The 22,557-nt window shown below is 45.2% G+C and overlaps 1 protein-coding gene across 1 annotated transcript in view; it reads right to left on the reverse strand.

Moving 5' to 3' along the window:
- Positions 1-2,145: 2,145 nt before the first annotated feature.
- The window catches only part of C20H3orf20 (chromosome 20 C3orf20 homolog), an 84,007-nt gene continuing 63,595 nt past the window's right edge, over positions 2,146-22,557 (reverse strand). The window contains exons 11-14 of the mRNA XM_049863416.1: positions 12,105-12,408; positions 9,868-9,975; positions 8,399-8,541; positions 2,146-2,251 (exon numbers count right to left, since the gene is read on the reverse strand). Of these exons, the coding sequence (XP_049719373.1) occupies positions 2,146-2,251; positions 8,399-8,541; positions 9,868-9,975; positions 12,105-12,408 (661 nt within the window). The remainder of the gene's footprint in view (positions 2,252-8,398; positions 8,542-9,867; positions 9,976-12,104; positions 12,409-22,557) is intronic.

The following is a 22,557-nucleotide window of genomic DNA, read 5'->3' on the forward strand; positions in this document are numbered from 1 at the left end:
AACATTTCATAACATGGAGGAACCTGGAAGGCATTATGCTGAGCGAAATGAGTCAGAGGCAAAAGGACAAATACTGTATAAGACCACTATTATAAGATCTTGAGAAATAGTAAACCTGAGAAGAACACATACTTTTGTGGTTACGAGGGGGGGAGGGAGGGAGGGTGGGAGAGGGTTTTTTATTGATTAATCAGTAGATAAGAACTGCTTTAGGTGAAGGGAAAGACAACACTCAATACATGGAAGGTCAGCTCAATTGGACTGGACCAAAAGCAAAGAAGTTTCCAGGATAAAATGAATGCTTCAAAGCTCAGCGGAGCAAGCGCGGGGGTCTGGGGAACATGGTTTGCGGGGACTTCTAAGTCAATTGGCAAAATAATTCTATTATGAAATCATTCTGCATCCCACTTTGAAATGTGGCGTCTGGGGTCTTAAATGCTAACAAGCAGCCATCTAAGATGCAGCAATTGGTCTCAACCCACCTGGAGCAAAGGAAAATGAAGAACACCAAGTCCACATGACAACTAAGAGCCCAAGAGACAGAAAGGGCCACATGAACCAGAGACCTACATCATCCTGAGACCAGAAGAACTAGTTGGTGCCCGGCCACAATCGATGACTGCCCTGACAGGGAGCTCAGCAGAGGACCCCTGAGGGAGCAGGAGAGCAGTGGGATGCAGACCCCAAATTCTCATAAGAAGACCAAACTTAATGGTCTGACTGAGACTGGAGGAATCCCGGCGGTCATGCTCTCCAGACCTCCTGTTGACACAGGACAGGAACCATCCCTGAAGACAACTCATCAGACATGAAAGGGACTGGTCAGCGGGTGGGAGAGAGACGCTGATGAAGAGTGAGCTAATTATATCAGGTGTACACTTGAGATTGTGTTGGCAACTCTTGTCTGGAGGGGGGATGGGAGGATAGAGAGAGAGGGAAGCCGGCAAAATTGTCAAGAAAGGAGAGACTGAAAGGGCTGACTCAAGACGGGGAGAGTAAGTGGGAGTAGGGAGTGAGATGTATGTAAACTTATATGTGACAGACTGATTGGATTTGTAAACGTTCACTTGAAGCTTAATAAAAGTTATTATAAAAAAAAAAAAAAAAAACCCTACGGGGCACAGTTTCATTCTGACACACATGGGGTCACCCTGAGTTGGAGTCAACTCAACAGCAACTGTTCACTTGTTTGTTTTCTTGATCGAGAGAAAAAGGGCACAAGTGCTTCTTTTCCCAAGGGCCGGTGAAGGCAGGATCTGACCACTCTGGAGGCCCAGGGTTTGCTTCCCTGGCTTCTGTCTTAGGCTAGATTTGCCCCATCCCATGTGCCAGCTACTTCTGAACTCCCAACCCTGACCACAGGTGATGCCTGTGGGGGTAGGGGTGCGAGCGGGCAAGGAGAGAGGAATGAAGTCAGGAAACCATCATGAGGCATGGTCCTCCTCCCCTTGCACCCCACTTACTGCCTACTACACCCACTTCCTGGGTACAACAGTTTTGAGTATCACACAGCCCTGGGAAACAGGCTACTCAAGGACCTCTGTCCCCATGCTACAGACAAGGGCGTTGATGTCCAGAGAGATGAGAGGCTTGTTCAAGGGCACCTAGTGAGTTCATGGCAGGGACAGGACCCACTCATCACCCACTGTGTGTTCATTCAGTCCGCACTTACTGGGCTCTGCTTGGCTTGGTCCTGCTAGGCCTTGCCCCACGAGTAGCTGGCAGGGAGGTGGCAGCTGGGGAAGTGGCATCCCACCCACTTTCTGGGGGAAGATGGCATCCATGCCAAAGAATTGAATGTGAAGCATGAGCCACCCAGGCTGAGGATGGGCTTGGGCTGGGAGTGAGTGTGGAGAGACCGTCGAGGCAGGGGTGGGACTCACAAAGGCTTTGAGCAAGAAACAGTGTGGTGGTCTGTTTAAATCTCTACTGCCCTTAAAGACCACATGAAGGGACAAATAATGACTTGCTCAAGGTCGAGGCCTTTCTGAGTCAACAAGAGACAACTGGGGACCCTTCCATCCTCTTGAGGTTCCTAGAAAAATTAAAAAATGAAGAAATACCAAAACAGGGCCTCAGAATCTGGTATATTCACAGAGTTTGCATTTAGCAAACTAAGGCTTTTCTTCGTGCCTCACCCCCACCTCACAGGAGCACATACAGTAACGTTGAAATGGCCCTTTTGAACACCTCATCTGCAGACTGAAGACCTGCCGAGTGGCCGTTGAAGAAGATGAGGCCCTCAGGCCACCTGTGTGAGAAGGAGCCTGGGCTGAGCCCAGAAGCAGTTGCTTCCAGCCTGTGCTATTCCCAGAGGGCAGGGGTAGAGGCGGAGGTACAGGGGGTAGGCTGAGGGACCCTTCAGGCCTCCCTGCAAAGCTCCCTCACGCCACCCAGCCGGAATGGAGAGGAGATCCTCAGGATCTCTGGCGGGCATTGGGTTCTTGGAGAGTGCGGGAAAAGTTCCAGAAAGAAGCAGAGCCCCCCTGCCCCCTGGACATTTCATTCATCCATTCATCTATACCGAAAGAGTTTACTGAGCACCCAATTTCAAAAATCTTTGTACTTGCTTTGGTGAGTGGAGCCCACCTTCCCTTGTTCCACTCGAGGAAGGTAACATCTCTCTCAGTCCCACTCAGGTCCTCAGTCCAGAGAGAGGTGGCTTTGACCCTCTTCATCCATACCAATCATCTGTTCCTGTGACAAGCTCATGACAATCTTGATAAACCCCAAACCAGTCCCTGCCATGTTCGTGAGTTTAAAGCCTGACTCTGATTAAGCTTCTCCCTAGCTCAAAACCTTCAATGGCTCCTCATTTCCTGTAAAATCAAGTTATGGAAGCCCCCTTTGACAGGCCCTTCCCCTGCCTACCCGATGCCTGCTTATCATAACTTCAGTAGGGGCCCCTGCTCCAGCAGGTCTCGCCTGGACTTCTCATGAACTGATCCACATTGACTCCCTAACACATGGGAAGTCCAGCATTGCCTCCATCCTGGAAGGCTTCTACTGCTTGCTCTCCACGAGCCAGGAGCTTTATCTCAGCAGCCAGGCCTGGTCCCCACCTTGCTTGTCCCTGGCTCCCCTAACAGAATGACTTGACCTAGAGCAGGTCAGCAACAGGCTCACCATGTCAAAACCCTGGAGCTAAACCAAAGCCTTGCTGAGACCCAACAAAGTGGGTACGGTAGGGAAAGCTGCCTGGGTGTGGAGAGGGGAGGTCAGCTTTCTGGAAGGCAGCCGGGGGCCAAGGCTGAATGCCAGCTCTTCCATGCCTTGACCTGTGGGCACAGAGAATGTACACCCTCTTCCAGAGCCTGGATTTACTCATCTTTTATAAGAGCTATTGAGGGGCCTGAGGATAGAATGAGAAAGGCCTAGGGAGGTAGCCTCTAGGGTAGGCTTCCTTGGGCTGAGGGAGGATGCTGCCATAGTAGCTGGCAAGTGGTAGGTTGGCTATGCACTGTTGTGGACTGGGGGAAAGGGTGCTGGAGAAGGGAGGGGAAGTGGCTGGGGCTGCTCGAGACCAAGGCTCAGAGGTAGCAAGCTCTTTGACAAAGGGACCTCTCCTCGGTTGGGACCTGACTTGGAGAAGGAAGAAGAGGAAAAGTTGAGTTCAGGGCTATGGGGCCCTCTCAGTGTGAGTCAGAGAGGAGGTAAGGCTTTTATAGCCAGATCTACCTCCTCACCTGGGTGAGGGTGCAAGGCTGGATGTCAGAACGATAGAGGTAGGAAGAGAACTGCCTTCCCCAACATATACACACACCCCTCCACGTTGGCCAGAATTGGGCTACCTCGGTGATCAGACCTATGAAAACTCTAGAAAACCCACAAGGAGATATGAACTTAACTCACAGCCTAGAAATCACACTTCTGATGGAATGCTGACACCTTGGTCAGTTGTCTGCCAAGTCTAGCCGACCACTGTCCCAGGGACTTGCATGCAGGGGAATGTAATGCTACATGACTTATGAGGCTAGGTCATAAAAGACAATACAGCTTCTATCAGCTCTTTCTTGGGACGCTTGCTCTCAGAACCCAGCCGCCATGCTGTGTGGAAGCCCAGGCCACATAGAGAAGCCAAGAGTAAGTGTTCTGGCTGACAGCCAGCATCAGTAGTCAGGCATGCATGTAAGAAATGCTTCCAGGCTATTTCAGCCCCAGCCAGCTTCTAACCACAAGTACATGAGGACCCCAAGCAAGAAATGCCTAGTTGAGTCCCAGACCATGAGCAATAATGATTGTTGCTTGGGGTGGTTTATTTCACAGATATGTTGTTGTTAGGTGCCATCAAGTAGCAACCTTTTGTATAACAGAATGAAATGTTGCCTAGTCCTGCACTATCCTCACAATGGTTGCTATGTTTGAGCCCACTGTTGAAGCCACTGTGTCAGTCCATCTCATTGAGGGTCTTCCTATTTTTCACTGATCCTCTACCAAGCACAATGTCCTTCTCCAGGGACAGGTCCCTTTGATAATATATCCAAAGTAAGTGAGACAAAGTCTCACCATCCTCACTTCTAAGGAGCATTCTAATCGTACTTCTTCCAAGACAGATTTGTTCATTGTTCTGGCAGTCCACTGTATAGCCAATATTCTTTGCCAACACCACAATTCAAATGTGTCAGTTCTTCAATCTTCTTATTTATTGTCCAACTTTTGCATACATATGAGGTGACTGAAAATAACATGGCTTGGGTCAGGCATGCTTTAGTTCTTATAATGACATCTTTGCTATTTAACACTTCAAAGTGGTCTTTTGCAGCAGATTTGTCCAATGTTCTTTGATTTCTTGACTGTTGCTTCCATGGGCATTGATTGTGAATCCAAGTAGAATGAAATTGTTGACAACTCATTGAAAATCGTTGAAGTTGTCCTGTGACATTCCACCCCCTTTTTTCCCTAAATGCTTTCAAACCATCAACCTAATAGGTCATTCCGGAATTAGGATGAATCCTAATAGTTTATAATTTCAGGAATCTACCCTTTTCCACTTTCAAAAACCTAGGCTGTCTTTGTGTATATCTACTTTGTGTGCGTATCTAGTTTTCTGATTCCTTCCCCACCATTCCTCAAAAATTATTGAAAACTGCTGTAAATATACCTTTAAGTCCTCTCAGAACCCTTGGATGTAACAAATTAGGAGACCAGAACTTATTTAGTAATAATAATAATAATGGCACTAACAACTGTAATTAGTAAACTCTCAGTGAATGTTAGTGATGTACCAGCACTCTACAGAGTTGACAGGTAACCCTCACAGCCCAACACAATGAAAACTCTTCCTTTTCTTACTTTACAGACAGAGAGGCTGAGTCCCAGAGAGGGTAAGTGGCTTGTCCAGGTCACAGCTATTCAAGGTGGCCAGTCTCCTTTTTACCTTTCTCTTCCCTTTTAAAGACATTGCCTCCCTTTCCTATTTGACCTATTGCCTTGTTCTTGAGGACGGCAGAAGCAAAGTAAGAGCTACACCTTTTTGTGCTGTTGTAATTACTCTCAGCACCCCCCGATTCCCCATTCATCACATCCCCAAGTGGCAAGCCTGCCTTCCTCCTGTCCTCTCTCTGAATGTTTCTGAAAGAGCCTTTGCTTGTTGTCTTTGCATTTTCCAGCAGCCTCAGCTCATTTGCAATTTTGGTCTTCATGACAGGTTCTTGGAGCCCTGGTGGCACAGTGGTTAAGAGCTACTGCTACTAACCAAAAGCTCAACAGTTCAAATCCACCAACTGCTACTTGGAAACCCTATGGGGCAATTTTACTGTGTTCTATAGGGTCACTATGAGTTGGAATCGACTCGACAGCAATGGGTTTTTTTATGGACAGGTCACTGCCCTCTCTTCTGTCCATCTGTGCTGGTATCCTCCTCCTTCTGTCTTTGGTGTTTCTCTTATCTTTCATGGTTCTAGGGACAGAATGTGCCCACAAACATTTTTGGGTTCTCAGCTTTCTTGGGAGGCTGCTTTTCCCACTAAAAGTGTATGCTGCCCTCCAGTGGGGGCTCGTATAATGGTGAAAAATGAAAGAAATGTTCTTCAGCAAAAATTCACTAAGGTAGAAGAAGGCTTATGTATGAGACAGTGCACCTAGGAACTGTGATTGGGTCAAACTTTTGTCTCTTTTGGCTTTTGTATGGCTAGATAAGCCTTGTAAACATATTTATGGTTTCCTATGTGATTTTTTTTATGTGATAGGTAGGGATAGGGAGCTCTGGTGGTTTGTGTGTGTGTGTGTGTGATATTTGGAAAACAGGAGGTGACCAATGTGACCAAATGGAAGGCACCTGCAGTAACTTGTGACTCCTATGATTGGTGGGACATTGCATCCCACAAATTATGGTGCCATGATTTGGTGTGTTTTTTGGGACATATGTTCACCACAAAATATGTATCAAAATTCATATTTCATAACATGAATTCAGCAAGACTCCTTGATTCAGCATGCCTTCCATTACTGAAAACACATAGTATCAAAAATAAATTTAAAAAGAGAAAGTAATAGGGTCTTGACAGGGTTAAACCTGAGCGGTCCCAGCTCCTTGTCTTACTTTCCTCTGGACTGTTGATGAACTTGTTTTCAGGTGCCTCTGAGCCCTCCTGTGATGGTTAAGATTGTGTGTCTATTTGGCTGGGCCATGATTTTCAGTGTTTTGGCAGTTGTATAACATTGTGATCACTTCCCTGTTGAGATCTGACATGTGATTACCCCCATGATGGAATCTGCTGTGAGTAGCCAATCAGTTGAAAGGGAGTTTCCTTGGGCATATGGCCTGCATCAAATATAAGTGGACATTCTGGCAAGGCTTGGGGGCTTTTTGCTCACGCTGGATCCTGCAGCTGGCTCCTGTTTGTCTGACCTCTGGTTCTTGGGATTTGAGCTAGCAGCTTACCTGCGGTCTGGCCTACCAATCTTGGGATTCATTGATCTTTGCAGCCTGTTAGCAAGAGCCCTGCTCTCTGACCTGCCAATCTTGGGTTTGCCAGCCCCTGTGGCTAAGTGAATCAGGAAAAGCCTCTTTCCTCACCCACGGACTTGGGATGTTCCAGCCTCTATAACCACGTGAGCCATTTCCTTGATATAAATCTCTTTCTCTATATATATTTATTTGCTTTACTGGTTTTGCTTCTCTAGAGAATCCAGGATAAGACTTCTCCCCTCTTTGAGCCTTAGGCCATGGGATCTCAGTGTTTTTTTTTCCGGCACATTTCAGTATCTGCCCTTCCTGATGTTCCTAGGCTCTATGAAGTGCTCCATGATTTTGGGGTCATTTTGTGTGACCTCCACTGGTCCTGGGGGTAGGATCCCCCTACTTCATCAGGCCAGGCAGACATTTGGACAAGGCTCAGACTCAGCTCACTGGCATCTGGACGCCTAGAAAACCAAGGAACCTGTGTGGGAATGGAGGGCTGCCCGGGCTCAGTACTGTGGGGTACAATCATAGACAACGACACATCTTCATGCAGATAATGTTTTTATACATGCTGGTTCACTGCTTTATGGCTTACAAAGCACTTCAACAAACACAATAGCATAAGACCCTCACGATGACCCTGTGAGATAGGTATGATCATCCTCATTTGAAGGGTGAGGAAACTGAGGATTAGGGAGGCAGACTGATGAGCCCAAGGTCACTCAGCTAGTAAAGAGTGGAGCAGGGACTTTATGCCTCGTGACCCCTGATTTACTGCACCACACTGTCTGGTGCCAGACATTTTAGAATCTGGTCATAGGCTCCTGACAGAGCTCTCAGTAACTTCATAAACACTAGGCTCCTTTCCTGGACAAGGCAGCATGCTTCCTGAGCCAAGAAACCTACCTGTGACCATCTCAGCAAAGCTGGGCCCAGGTGCTCAATACATTGGTAGCTCTTGGTTGAAAAATCTGAGATTAGAGGCTTAGGGGCAGCACCCTGCCTCCGTATACAAGGTCTACAGTCACTCCATGAACAATCATGGTCTATGTGGTCCTGCTGGTGTGCAGAGTAGAGGCAGAGTTGGAACTGCATACTGCACAGGTAGTAGGGAGTGGCAGGAAAGAAGGAAGAGGGTAGCAAGGGCCCCTGCCCAAACCCTGTCTGTATTAGTTCTCCAGCAGGAACCAGCACTGTGCAAACAATCCCATTTCCCTGCCTTCCCAACCTTGTGACCCAGACCAACCAACAACACGGCCTTGTTCACAGACTGAGTGCCTGCTCCTGTTCTGCCCTGCCCACCTGCAAATTCCCCTTGCCGCCAGTTTTTACCATGCGCACTGCAGCCAAGGCTGTCCTCTGCTATCTCTGGCTTCCCCCACCTCACTCCTCTTTGGCTCCACTCACCTCCCCATGTGCCCCCCCCCCCACAGGCTGTCTTCTCTGCATCCCTCCCTATACCCATCCCTCATCCCCACGGATTTCCTGTTTTACCTAAATTTGTAGTCATCTGGCAGGAAGTAGCCCATCTTGCAATCATGTCGAGCCCGGAAGATCTGTTTCAGCAGGTTCTGCTTGCTGAAGCCATATCCATTCAAAACACAGCCTCCAAAAAGGAGCTTCCCCTCAGCGAACATCTGTTGACAGACGGGAGGAAACAGAGGGGGAGGCCCTCAGCACATCAGCATGAAATAATAAGGCAGGTGAGTTCTCAAGCTCAGAGGACAGGGCCATGGGCGTCGCAGAGCTTGGGCTGGAATTTAGGCCTCTGGTGGCCCAGGAAGGGGTGCTGCCCGCCTGAGTGGCCCAGTGAAGTGTGGTAGGCCTCCAAGTCAGAGCACAGCCCCACCCTCCTAGCCTTAGCCCTCCTGTGGGCACTTCGCTCACAGCCCTCCCAACGTGCTGGGGCCTGAAGGGTGTCTCTCTGCTCGGAGGCCCACCCCGCTGCCCACAGCTGTCCAGCCAACTCTGCTTCTCACCCCACATATCTGTGTGTGCTTAGCCCTCCTCAGGGGAGGGTAGACATGCTCCTCTCTGTATTCCCCAACTTCCACATGTCAGTCTCCAACAATTAGAGAGCTGTCCAAAGATTTATGGGCAAGGAGACTCATCATGGCGCTATTTGTTATGGGGAAAAAAAAAAGTTGGAAATAACCTAAATGTCCAAGAAAGGGAGCAGGGATGGAGAAATTGAATGGCAGGCTACTATGCAGTCATTAAAAGTCAGGTGTTACAAATGATTTAAAGACCTGGGGAAATGTTCATGATATCATTTCAGTTAACAAAGCAGGACCCTAAACCATATATGAAGAAAAAGACTGCAAGGCCAGACACCAAATTGTGAGCAGGGGCCCTGTGTTTGTACTCTCTCTGCATAATATGAGAATTATTTTCTAAATTGTATTTTCCAAATTTTCTCTACTGAACACATATTTTTTTTATAATAAATTGTTTTTAGTATAACCAAACCAAAAATACCAAACCAGTGGCATCGAGTCCATTCTGACTCCTGACGACTCCATGTGTGCAGAGCAGAACTGCTCCAAAGGGCTGTGACCTTTCAGAAGCAAATCGCCAGGCCTGTCTGCCCAGGAGCCTTTGGGTGGGTTCGAACAGCCAGCCTTCAGTTAGTTGGTCGAGTGCTTAACTATTTGCCCCACTCAGGGACTCCTGTTTTTAGTATAAAGCTTATTTAAAAACATGTGTTAAAAGGAATTTGATTCTCTGGGTTAAGTACCTCCTGTCCCTTCAGTCTCCTGGATTGGGGAACACGTTGGGTAGAGCTGAGGGTTGGGGACGGGAGGCTGGGCTCTAGCCTCAGCTCCCCGTGCTGGGTGACCCCCCGATGAGTCCTTCCTCTCTCTGGCCTCTGCATGGGTGGGGAGCAGATCCTGAAGCCCACGCTCCCTCATTGTCCCTCTCTTTCTCACTCCTCCCACATTTGTGACTGGGCTCCGGCTCACCAGAACCATGCCCTGCACCACCGCGTACTTCTTCACCAGCAGAGGCGGGTCGTTCTGCAGGGGGCTGTCCGGGTCATACCGCAGCAGGCGGTAGGGGTCATGCCGGCACTGCCAAGACAGAAATGCCCAGTGCTCTCACCCCACACCAAGAAATTGTTAGTGTTGCATTTAGTTGCCATTGAGTGCATCCCAAGAAGACTCACTTGGATTCCGGGATTCTCGGCCAGGCGAGTGCCCATCTGAGTCCTGGAGCCCCATGCTACAACCCCCTGCCCCACTCCTGCCCAAGGGGTCATTCTGCCCCCACATATACTCCTCCATGACGAGCTCACTGTCCCCAGAGGCAGTGGGTCCACTGAGGGCCCTCCATTGGTGAAGGTTGTCACTGAGATGACACCTGGCACCATCTTATGAGGTTCATAGAACATAACTGCTCCCTCTGCCCTGGGATAAGCCCTTGGGAGATTTGAAGATGAAAGCCATGCTCCAGGTGCACCCATTTCCAGGCTTAGGCATCTGCTTCCCACAGGATAAGGGTTTCCTTCTCCTGCTACCCCAGGTTGGCTGCCCCTCCAGACACCTGCAGGCCATTGAATTCGATGCAGGACTGGAACTACACCTACACCTCAATCCAGACTAAAGCTGGTCTCTTTCAACTCCTTCATTCTGGATGCTAAAGGTCCATTAAAGCAGCCAATGTGATGTTTTTCAGTTTCAATCTGCCTTTTATTTTCAGGTGCCGCCAGCCACCCTGCTGAGTCACACTGAACTTTCATTTAAAAATGGGACACCAGGAATGGCTCCCAGTGCTCAGGCTTTCAAAGTAAGAGAATGTCAGGGAGTGTTTCTGCCCTAATGGTGGGGCACAAGTCACAGAGAGACCAGACACCACCTCTAGCCATGGCAGCCATCACTCCCATCACCCAGATCTTCATCTGCTCCACCACCTTAGCCAGGCCTTGTCCCCATTCATGCTGTTCATGGCAGGGCCAGAGCACCCAGGAATTCCCACTATTTAGGGACAATTATGGATGAACAGATAAAGCTCTGTAAACTAAAGTCAATTCGAAGTCCCATGGAGGGAGGATTAGGTCTGTCTTATACACTGATGGACACAGAGCAGGTATGAAACAAATGTTCACAGAATTTAACGAAATCAGAAGTCAACTCCAGGAAACAAATGTGGCTTCCACGTATGAGACTAGTGAAAGGGCTTGTGACTGACTTTGTGCTAACTTGGAATGAAAGAGTGAGTGGGTTATTAGCATCTGATCAGAGGGGTCACAAATCCTGAGCTCCTGGCATTTGTAAGGAGGACTTAAAGATGTCACCAGGTGGACACAAAGCTCATGTGTCCACATGGCATCCTCTGCCTCAGTTAGTTTGAGGACGCTGCCACCCCTGATTTTGGGTAACACGCCAAGGATGACTGCTGACTTAAAGGACGAAGACCTGAGACTTAGGGATGATTGTGCTGGGGCACAAGGGCAGGGATGGGGTTATAGGCGCCCTGTCCAGCCCTTGGGCCCTTGACTCCCTCGGGACTTCTACCATAAGGAGGTGGAGCTCAAGCAGCCCTTTCTCCTGCATCAGCCTTTGCACAGGCCCCTGCCTCTGCTGGAAACACTCAGCCCCCTGCCAAATCCAGTCCTCCTGGGGACCCTTCCACCCTCTGAGAGGCGGCAGGCACACCCTTCCTGGCTCCTGCAGTGCCTGGAGCTGCCGTCCCTGCGTGGCCATCATCAGGGCCAGTGGAACTTGTCCCCCACCTTGCTGGAAGCTCCTTCAGGCATGGCCATGTGTGAGTTAGCCGTGGGACCCAGAGCCTGCTCGAGCCCAGCTCACAGTGGGCACTCAGGGACTGTAGGCAAATGTAGAAGGTGGAGGGGAACACAGTTTGTGTTCTAAATGGTCACACAAATAAGTTATCACAACTGTGATGCGTGATCCAGAGGAAAATGACAGCGCCTTGACCGTGTCTTAGGATCAGACAAGGTGCTCAGCTTGATGTAGTAACTCATCCTGGGATGGAAGGGGGAGGGGGAGGTGGAGCGGTGGGGCAGAGCATTCTGACAGGAGCAAGCATGTGAGCAAAGACTAAGGAGAAAAGAACCTGAAAGGCTGGAGGGGTAGCCTCTCCCCCAGATGTCAGACCACTCCTAGCCTCATGGGATCCTTCTCTGGGCCCCCTCCCTAGCCTGAGCCCTGCTGGGGCCTCCCCAGGGGCCTTGACCAACCTGGATGCAGGGTGAGGCACGGCCCTGCTGCCGGTGACGGTAGAGGGTGTCCAGCAGCCACTGGAGGTGGGCGGTTCTGGCTGGGTTCTGGACTGAGATGATCCCGAACACCAGTACCTGGCTGGGGTCGCGGGGTGCTGACATGAAGCGCTCCAGCTCCACATCAGATACCAGGGGTGCCTTCACAACGCATTTGCAGCCGGCCCGGATGTCTTCCTTGCGGATGAGCTTCCGCAGCACCAGCGGGCAGTCGCAGGGCGAGGCTGCCCAGGCAGTGGGGCTGCGTGCCTCTTGGGCTTTGGCCCTGCAAGGAGAGCAAAGGGGTGGTGCTCAGCAGACAGGCTCTGGCCCGTCCTCATTGCCACTGACCCAGACTGAGGAAGGCCCCGTGAAGAGTCTAGCTACAGGCAGGCCCTCAGCTGGCTTCCACACCAATGTGCAAGGCAGCTGGCTGCAGCTGGATGCCCTGACCACTCTGGGCCTCAGTGTCCTCAGGTGCAAGGCAGGAATAAGAAACTATTTGTTCATCCATCCATTTATGGACCCAAACTTCAGAGTTATCCTTCACTCCTCTTTCTCTTGCACCCACATCCCGTCCAAGCTGTCAGCAAGCCTGTCAGAGATGTAACCACTTGTCCTTCCCTCCACCCCTACCAATGGACTCCAGGCCTCCAGCCTGTCTTGCCTAGCTGCCTGCTGTTACCTCCAAATGGGCCCTCTGTTTCTTTCCTCGGCCCCTCTTCAGTCCACTCTCTACCCGCATGCAGACAAAGTGATCCTGTTAAACCTGAATCAGGTCACATCAGTCCTCTGGTGGAAACCCACCAGTGGTTTTCCATCTTTTACAGAATGAAAGTCCAAGTCCCTCCAATGTGCTTTAAAGACGGCCATGATGTTCTTATGACTTCTCATGCCCCTGACTGCTCTTCGGCCTGGTCTATGGTGCCCTCATCAGTTGTCTTACTTTCCATTTCAACTTGACTTTTCTCTACTCTGGCCTCTACACTTAGAAAAATCCCCGTCCCCCCCCCCACCCCCCCCCAGCTCTGGGCTCTGCAATCCTGGAAGCCTGGTGCCAAAGTTCCTATGCCTAGCAGCTCCTTCCCAAAGGACTTGTTCAGACCTCAGCTGCCTCTCCAGACAGGACAGCTGCTGCAGTAGCAGGAACCTACCTCTCCTGCTCCACACTCTGATGTTCAGCATCCTCTCTAGAGCTCCTGAGGCTATAAAAATGGTTAGGAAGGGGTTCTGTTCACCCTTGCTCACTGTTCCCTCCTGGAGAGGGAGTGCTGTCTTCTAGCTTCCCACATAAGCCCCTCCCTGCCCTCTTTGCTGCCTGTTGCCTGCTGAAAATCTAGCCAAAGTATATGGTAAGGTAGCCCTGATGTGGTAGACAGATTTGTCTGTTCCCTCTTTACCTTCCTTCAGTGTTCTTGAGGGTATCCAGAAACACATTATCACATTATTCTACATTTTTGTAGCACTTACAGTTTAAATAACACTTTTGTACATCTAATAAATAGTCTTTGCTCTTTACAGAAACCTGGAAGTTATTTGACATAGACTGTAAAGTGATTATGATTAATATGTACAAAAAAAAAAGAAGACAATATGGAGAATTTCAGCATAGAATTAGAATCTAAAAGAGTCAAACAGAACTTGTAGAACTGAAAAAATAGAATAAATTAATTCAAGAACTCAAGAGATGAGTTTTAAGAGCAGATAAGACACAGTTAAAGAAAGCATTAGCAAATTGGAAGACAGATCAGTAGAAAATATCCAGACTGAAGTACAGTAGGGGAAAAAGGATGAAAAATATAGAACAGAGAATAAGAGATATAAAGAACTCAGTGAAAAGGTGTAACATGGATGTATTTAGAATCCCAGATAGAGGAGAAGAAGGAAGAAGAGTAGGAAAGAAACAAAACCAATATTTAACTAAATAATGGCTGAGAATTTTCCCAAACTGATGAAAGCTAAAGAAGTGCTACAAACAGGATACATACAATGAAAATCACATCTAGGCACATCAAAGAAAATCTCTAAAAAGTAAAGATAGAAAAAAAAATTCAGACCAATAGGAAAAAGACAAATTACTTTCAAAGGAGTAACAATAAGAGAGCTGACTTCTTAACAGAAATTATAGAAGATAGAAAACAACAGAAAGACATCTTCAAAGTGTTAAAAAATATTGGTGTGTGGGGAGAATTCTCGTTTTGTTTCCTCTTTTTTCTTTCCTGGCTGTGCCCCAATGACATTGACATTCCCTTGAAAGAAAACCCATCTCTCTGGATATGAGAACCAGGAAAAGGGATCCCTCACATGCAAAGAGTGTGAGTGGAATTTCCAGTATTTAAAAAAATCTGTTTCCTCTCATCACTTCACCCTAAAGGTGGGCCCAGTCATGGAGAACTGTTTAAAAATGCCAGTGGCTGCTCATGGATAGGAAGACTAAACATAGTAAAAATGTCTATTCTACCAAAAGCCATCTATACATACAATGCACTTCCGATCCAAATTCCAATGACGTTTTTTAAAGTGATGTAGAAACAAATCACCAACTTCATATGGAAGGGAAAGAAGCCCCGGATAAGTAAAGCATTACTGAAAAAGAAGAAGAAACTGGGAGGCCTCACTCTACCTGATTTTAGAACATATTATACAGCCACAGTAGTCAAAACAGCCTGGTACTAGTACAACAACAGGCACATAGACCAATGGAACAGAATTGAGAACCCAGATATAAATCCATCCACATATGAGCAGCTGATATTTGACAAAGGCCCAGTGTCAGTTAATTGGGGAAAAGATAGTCTTTTTAACAAATGGTGCTGGCATAACTGGATATCCATTTGCAAAAAAATGAAACAGGACCCATACCTCACACCATGCACAAAAACTAACTCCAAGTGGATCAAAGACCTAAACATAAAGACTAAAACGATAAAGATCATGGAAGAAAAAATAGGGACAACCCTAGGAGCCCTAATACAAGGCATAAACAGAATACAAAACATTACCAAAAATGACGAAGAGAAACCAGATAACTGGGAGCTCCTAAAAATCAAACACCTATGCTCATCTAAAGACTTCACCAAAAGAGTAAAAAGACCACCTACAGACTGGGAAAGAATTTTCAGCTATGACATCTCCGACCAGCACTTGATCTCTAAAATCTACATGATTCTGTCAAAACTCAACCACAAAAAGACAAACAACCCAATCAAGAAGTGGGCAAAGGATATGAACACACACTTCACTAAAGAAGATATTCAGGCAGCTAACAGAGACATGAGAAAATGCTCTCGATCATTAGCCATTAGAGAAATGCAAATTAAAACTACGATGAGATTCCATCTCACTGCAACAAGGCTGGCATTAATCCAAAAAACACAAAATAATGAATGTTGGAGAGGCTGCGGAGAGGTTGGAACTCTTATACACTGCTGGTGGGAATGTAAAATGGTACAACCACTTTGGAAATCTATCTGGCGTTATCTTAAACAGTTAGAAATAGAACTACCATACAACCCAGAAATCCCACTCCTCGGAATATACCCTAGAGAAACAAGAGCCTTCACACGAACAGATATATGCACACCCATGTTTATTGCAGCTCTGTTTACAACAGCAAAAAGCTGGAAGCAACCAAGGTGTCCATCAACGGATGAATGAGTAAATAAACTGTGGTATATTCACACAATGGAATACTACGCATCGATAAAGAACAGTGACAAATCTGTGAAATATTTCATAACATGGAGGAACCTGGAAGGCATTATGCTGAGTGAAATTAGTCAGATGCAAAAGGACAAATACTGTATAAGACCACTATTGTAAGTTCTTGAGAAATAGTATAAACTGAGAAGAACACATTCTTTTGTGGTTACGAGAGGGGGGAGGGTGGGAAGGTGGGAGAGGGTTATTTACTGATTGGTTAGTAGATAAGAACTACTTTAGGTGAAGGGAAGGACAATACTCAATGCAGGGAAGGTCAGCTCAACTGGACTGGACTAAAAGCAAAGAAGTTTCCGGGATAAACTGAATGCTTCGAAGGTCAGCGGAGCAAGGGTGGGGGTTTGGGGACTATGGCTTAAGGGGACTTCTAAGTCAATTGGCATGATAAACTCTATTATGATAACGTTCCGCATCCCACTTTGAAGTGTGGCGTCTGGGGTCTTAAATGCTAACAAGCGGCCATCTAAGATGCATCAATTGGTCTCAACCCATCTGGATCAAAGGAGAATGAAGAACACCAAGGTCACACGATAACTATGAGCCCGAGACAGAAACGGCCACATGAACTAGAGACTTACATCATCCTGAGACCAGAAGAACTAGATGGTGTCCGGCTACAACTGATGACTGCCCTGACAGGGAATACAACAGAGAGCTCCTGAGGGAGCAGAAGAACAGTGGGATGCAGACCCCAAATTCTCATAAAAAGACCAGACTTAATGGTCTGACTAAGACTAGAAGAATCCCAGCAGTCATGGTCCCCAAACCTTCTGCTGGCCCAGGATAGGAACCATTCCCGAAGACTACTCATCAGACATGGAAGGGACTGGACAATGGGCTGGAGAGAGATGCTGATGAAGAGTGAGCTACTTGTATCAGGTGGACACTTGAGACTGTATTGGCATCTCCTGTCTGGAGGGGAGAGAGGGTTACAAACTGGCAAAACGGTCACGAAAGGAGAGACTGGAGGAAGGGAGTGGGCTGACTCATTAGGGGGAGAGTAAATGGGAGTATGTAGTAAGGTGTATATAAGCTTACATGTGACAGACTGACTTGATTTTTAAACTTTCACTTAAAGCACAATAAAAATTATTAAAAAAAAAAAAAGAAAAGGGAAATAGTAGGGGAAGAGAAAAGCAGGCTACAATGGTAAATTTTTTGTTATATATTTTACTCCAATAAAATATTTAAAAAAGAAAAAAAAATGCCCATGGCTACAACTCTGAAGATCAGAAAACTGGGCTCCTGACTGCTGGAGAGTATGTTTTTTATCCAGAAGACCAGAAAACAGAGCTCCTGATTTCTGGAGAGTATGAGGGGAAATCATACAGAGGAGAGAGCAGGAAAAGAGGGTCTCATAATTTCATGTATAAACTGACCTAAGTCCTAGACTCCCAGTCAAGTTGTGCATGTACAGAATATCCCCCAGAAAGCATAGCAGAAATTTTGAGAACTGAACTATCATATAAACTACTGTCCAAGTTCCAAACTAATCCCCAAGTAGCACATATAAGGGGCAGACCTAAACACCATTGTAAAGGCTTTGAAAATTTAACTGAAATTGGAATTACCACCCACAAAAGGCAAGACAGGACTTGCAGTCTGAATATAACCAGTTGATTGTTAAAACAACACGCACACACACACACACACAAATCAACATTCCCAAAGGACTTTAAAAGGACCTAGAGTTTGACAACACAATATACAAAATGTTTAGGATATAATCCAAAATTATTCAACATACCATGAACTCGGAAAATCTACCCAAGGGAAAAGACACATGCCAACCCCAAGATGATCCAGATGTTGGAATTATCAAAGACTTTAAAGCAGCTATTATAACCATCCTCCATGAAATGAATGAAAAGATAGAAGCTCTTAGCCAAGAAAAAGAAAATATAAATAAAGAATCAAATAAAAGTTTTAGAACTGAGAAATACAGTATTTGAAATAAAAATTCAGTAGATGGTTTCAATAGCAGAATGCAGAAGACAGAGGAAAGAATCAGTGACTTGAAGATACAGCAATATAAATAACTCAATCTGAAGAACAGAGAGAAAAAAAGATTAAAAAAAAAAAAAAAGAACAAAGCTTCAGTGCCCTGTGGAACACCATGCTACATAAGGGACAAAATGGGTAAATTCCACCTTTGTTGCTAACTGCATGGTAAGGCTTAGCATGAATCCAGTTCACAAAGTGTGGAGGTAGATCCTATCCTCACCTTCCCACTTCTCCATTCTCACTGTCTGCTACTCATGCACACTCTCTCCTACCGTAGCCACCCAGAGCTAGGTCAGAGCTCACAAGTTAGATGAATACTGTCCTTCAGACCACCTGTCCACACAGGCCTTCTATGACCCTAGCCACCCCAGAGCTAGATCAGAGTTCACAATTTAAAAGGACACAGTTCTTCAGACTGCCAAATAGGCAGACACCGACCGAAAGCTTGTGGAGTCCACACAACATCCCACTCTTCTGCCCTCCTGGCCACAGATTCACAGCTGGTTTCACCCTACCCTTTCAAGATATCAGCCACAAACCAGGACTCCACACAACACCCCTTTCCCGACCTGCTGGCTCCCGCTGCCTCTTTGGGTTCAATGATTTGCTTATGACTACAAATTTATTACAACCAAAAAGGATACAAATGAAGAAACACATAGGTTGAGGTCTGGAAGGGATCCCAATTTGAAGCTTCCATGACCCAAGGGGATGCTCTACCCTCCTGAGTGCAGATGTTCTCATCAACCAGGAAGCCCTCTGAGCCTCTGTGCTCAGAGTCTTTATTGGCCTCACCACATGGTCAAGATGGATTACATCATGCCCTCTGAGACTAGTCAACATCAGGCTGCAGGTGATGTCTCTTGGTCTGGTCAGCACCCAGTCATTAGCCCCAGGTGTGGTCTGGCACAAAAGAACTGAAAATAAAGGCCAAATTGCTTTCAGCACCTCACAGACAATTTCAAAGTGTCCAACATCGTGTCAATGAAGGAGAGGAGAAAGAGACTGGTATAGAAAAACACATTTGAAGAAATGCTGACTAAAAATTTCCTCAATTTTGGTGAAAGACATACATTTATAGATTCAAGAATCTCACAAACTCCAGATATGATAAAATAAAACCACATCCAGACACATCAAAATCCAGCTGCTAAAAACCAAATATACCAAAAAGATCTTAAAAACAGCCAGAAAGAAAAAAAACAAAAACTACACATTACATATAGAGGAATAATGATTCAAATGACTGAGAATTTCCCATCGGAAAGAATGGAAACCACAAGACTGTGGAACAACATCTTCACATTGCTGGAAGGAAACAAAAACCCTGTCAAATCACAATCCTGTATTCAGTGAAAATATCCTTCAGGAATGAGAGCAAAATAAAGACATCTATCTAGTGTAGTGGTTAAGTGCTACAGCTATAAAGACATCTATCTAGCGTAGTGGTTAAGTGCTACAGCTATAAAGACATCTATCTAGCGTAGTGGTTAAGTGCTACAGCTGCTAACCAAAAGGTTGGCAGTTCAAATCTGCCAGGTGCTCCTTGGAAACTTTTTGGGGCAGTTCTACTCTGTCCTATAGGGTCGCTATGAGTCGGAATCGACTCGACGGCACTGGTTTTTTACTGGTATCTTCAGATTAAAGAAAACAAAGACAGTTTATCATCAGCAGATCTGCACTAGAAGAGACGCCAAAGGAAATACTTCAGACTGAAGGAGAATGATCCCAGAGGCAAACTTAGAATTTCAGGAATGGATAAAGAGCAACAGAAATGATAAATATCTTTATAATATAAAGAATGGGAGAATAAAGAAACTTATATGGTTGTAAGTCTTCTACATTTGCCTTACAATGGTAAAATATTAGACCTAGATAGATTGTGATGGGCAAGGCATGCATATTGTAAATCCTAGAGCAAACACTTAATTAAAAAGCAAAGAGATATAGCCAAAACACCAGTAAAAAACCCAAACCAAACCTGTTGCCATTGAGTCAAGAACTGCCCCATAGAGTTTCCAAGAAGCACCTGGTAGATTTGAACAGCCGGACTTTTGGTTAGCAGCTGTAGCACTTAACCACTATGCTATTAGGGTCCAAAACACCAGTAGATAAATTAAAATAAAATACTAAGGAAATTTTAAATAATCCAAAAATAGGCAGGAAAGGAGAAAGAGAAGAATGAAAAAGCAGAGCAGAAGAACAGAAAAAAATAATAAAATGGTAGACTTTAATCATATCGGTAATTACATAAATGTAAATAGCCTAAATGCATCAACTAAAGACAGTGTAAAGCTAGATAAAATATGAGACCTAACTATATGCTATATAAAAGAAACCCACTCTAAACATATAGACAGATTAAAGGTAAAAGGAGAGAAAATTTATGCCGTTGTCAAGGATTGATTATATATCCCCCCAAAATGTGTGTCAACTTGGTTAGGCCGTGATTCCCAGTATTGTGTGGTTGTCCTCCATTTTGTGATTGTAATTTTATGTTAAAGAGGATTAGGGTGGGATTGTAACACTACACTTACCCAGGTCACGTCCCTGAACCAATGTAAAGGGAGTTTCCCTGAGATGTGGCCTGCACCACCTTTTATTTCTCAAGAGATAAAAGGAAAGGGAAGCTAGCGAGGGAGGAGGGCAGGGACCTCATATCGCCAAGAAAGCAAGCAGCACCGGGAGCAGAGCGCATTCTTTGGACCTGAGGTTCCTGCACTGAGATGCTCCCAGACCAAGGGAAGACTGATGACAAGGACCTTCCTCCAATGCCGACAGAGAGAGAAAGCCTTCCCCTGGAGCTGGTGCCCTGAATTCAGACTTGTAGCCTATTGGACTGTGAGAGAACAAACTTCTCTTTGTTAAAGGCATCCACTTGTGGTATTTCTGTTATAGCAGCACTAGATGACTAAGACAACCATGGAAACAGTAATCAAAAGAAAGCTGGAATGTGTATGCTATTAACAGAGAAAGTAGACTTTAGAATAAGAAAAATTAGCAGATATAAAGAGACACATTACATAATGATGAAAGAATCAATTCACCAAGAAGACATAATAGTCCTAAATGTTTCACACCTAACAGCATAGCTCTAAGACATGAAGAAAAAAAAAGAACATGAAGGAAAAATTGACAAATCCACAATCATGCTTGGAAACATCAACACTCCTTCTCAGTGATCAACAGAACAAGAAGACAGAAAATCAGCGATACTATCAAGCAACTTGACCTCATGGTCATTTGTTGAAGACTCCACCCAACAAGGGCAGAATACATTCTTTGCAAGTGCATATGGAACACTCACCAAGATAGGCCATATTCTGGGATCTTAAAACAAACCTTAACAAATTTAAAAGAACTGAAATCATACAAAATATGTTCTTAGGCTATACCAGAAATAAACTACAAGTCAGTAACAGAAAGAAATCTGTAAAATCCTCACATATTTGGAAATTAACCCAAAAAACCAATTACACACTTATAAATAACCCATGGGTCACAGATGATGTTACAAGGGAAATTAGAAAATACAGTGAAACTCCTTGAGAACCGGAACGGGATTGCCTTGTTTTTCTGGGTCTTGTCAGTTTTCTGCCTTTGACAGGGTGCAGTCTTACCACTTTTCTATCACTCCTTTTAGTGGAAAATATTTGAGTTTTCCTTCTCTGAGAGGTTTCTGCATTACACAAGCTCCAGCTTTCGCAGGTTTTACTGTATTTTGAACTGAATAACAACAAAAATCCAACATGTCAAAATTTGTGGGATGCAGGTAGAGGAGTACTTAGAGAAAAATTTACAGAATTAAATGTTTATACATTGGAAAAGAAGGCCTCAAATCAATACTCTAAGCTTATACCTTAAGAAACCAGAAAAGGGCAAGTTAAACACAAAGTAAGCAGAAGGAAGAAAACAATAAAAAGCAGAAATCAATGAAATTGTAAACAGAAAAACAATTAGATAAAACAATGAAACCAAAAGGTGGTTCTTTGAAAAGAGCAATAAAATTGACGGAACTCTAACTAGGCTGACCAAGAAAAAAAAAAAAAAAGACACAATTTACCAATATCAGAAATAAAAGAAAGGCTATCACTAAAGGCCCTACAGACATTAAAAAGATAATAAGTGAACAGTACAAATGTCTCTTTGCATGTAAATTCACCAACTTAGACGGAATGAGCCAATTCCTTTAAAAACACAAGCTACTAAAACTTACTCAAGAAGAAACAGATAACTTGAATAGTGCTATAACTATTAAAGTCATTAAATTTGTACTTAAAGGGTTTCCAATAAAGGAAACTTGGTGAGATGGTTTCATTGATAAATTGTACCAAACATTTAAGGAAAAAATTAATACCAATTCAATACAAAATAGAAGAGGAGGAAATACATCCTATACATTTTATTAGGCCAACATTACCCTGATGCCAAAGCTGGACAAAAACATTACAAGAAAACTACAGACCAATAACCCTCACGCATATAGATGCAAAAAATTACCAACAAAATGTTAGAAAATTGAACTAGCAAGAAAAATACATTATGACCAAGTGGGGCTTACCCCAGGAATGCAAGGCTGGTTCAACTTTTGAAAATCATCAGTGTAATTCACCATACAGTATTAACAAAATAAAGGATCCAGGAAGAGGCCCACATAAATATAGCCAATTGATATTTTTATAAAGGTGCAAAGGCAATTTAAAAGAGAAAA

The sequence above is a fragment of the Elephas maximus genome, chromosome 20 (genome assembly GCF_024166365.1).
Source record: "Elephas maximus indicus isolate mEleMax1 chromosome 20, mEleMax1 primary haplotype, whole genome shotgun sequence".
Taxonomy (NCBI): Eukaryota; Metazoa; Chordata; class Mammalia; order Proboscidea; family Elephantidae; genus Elephas; species Elephas maximus.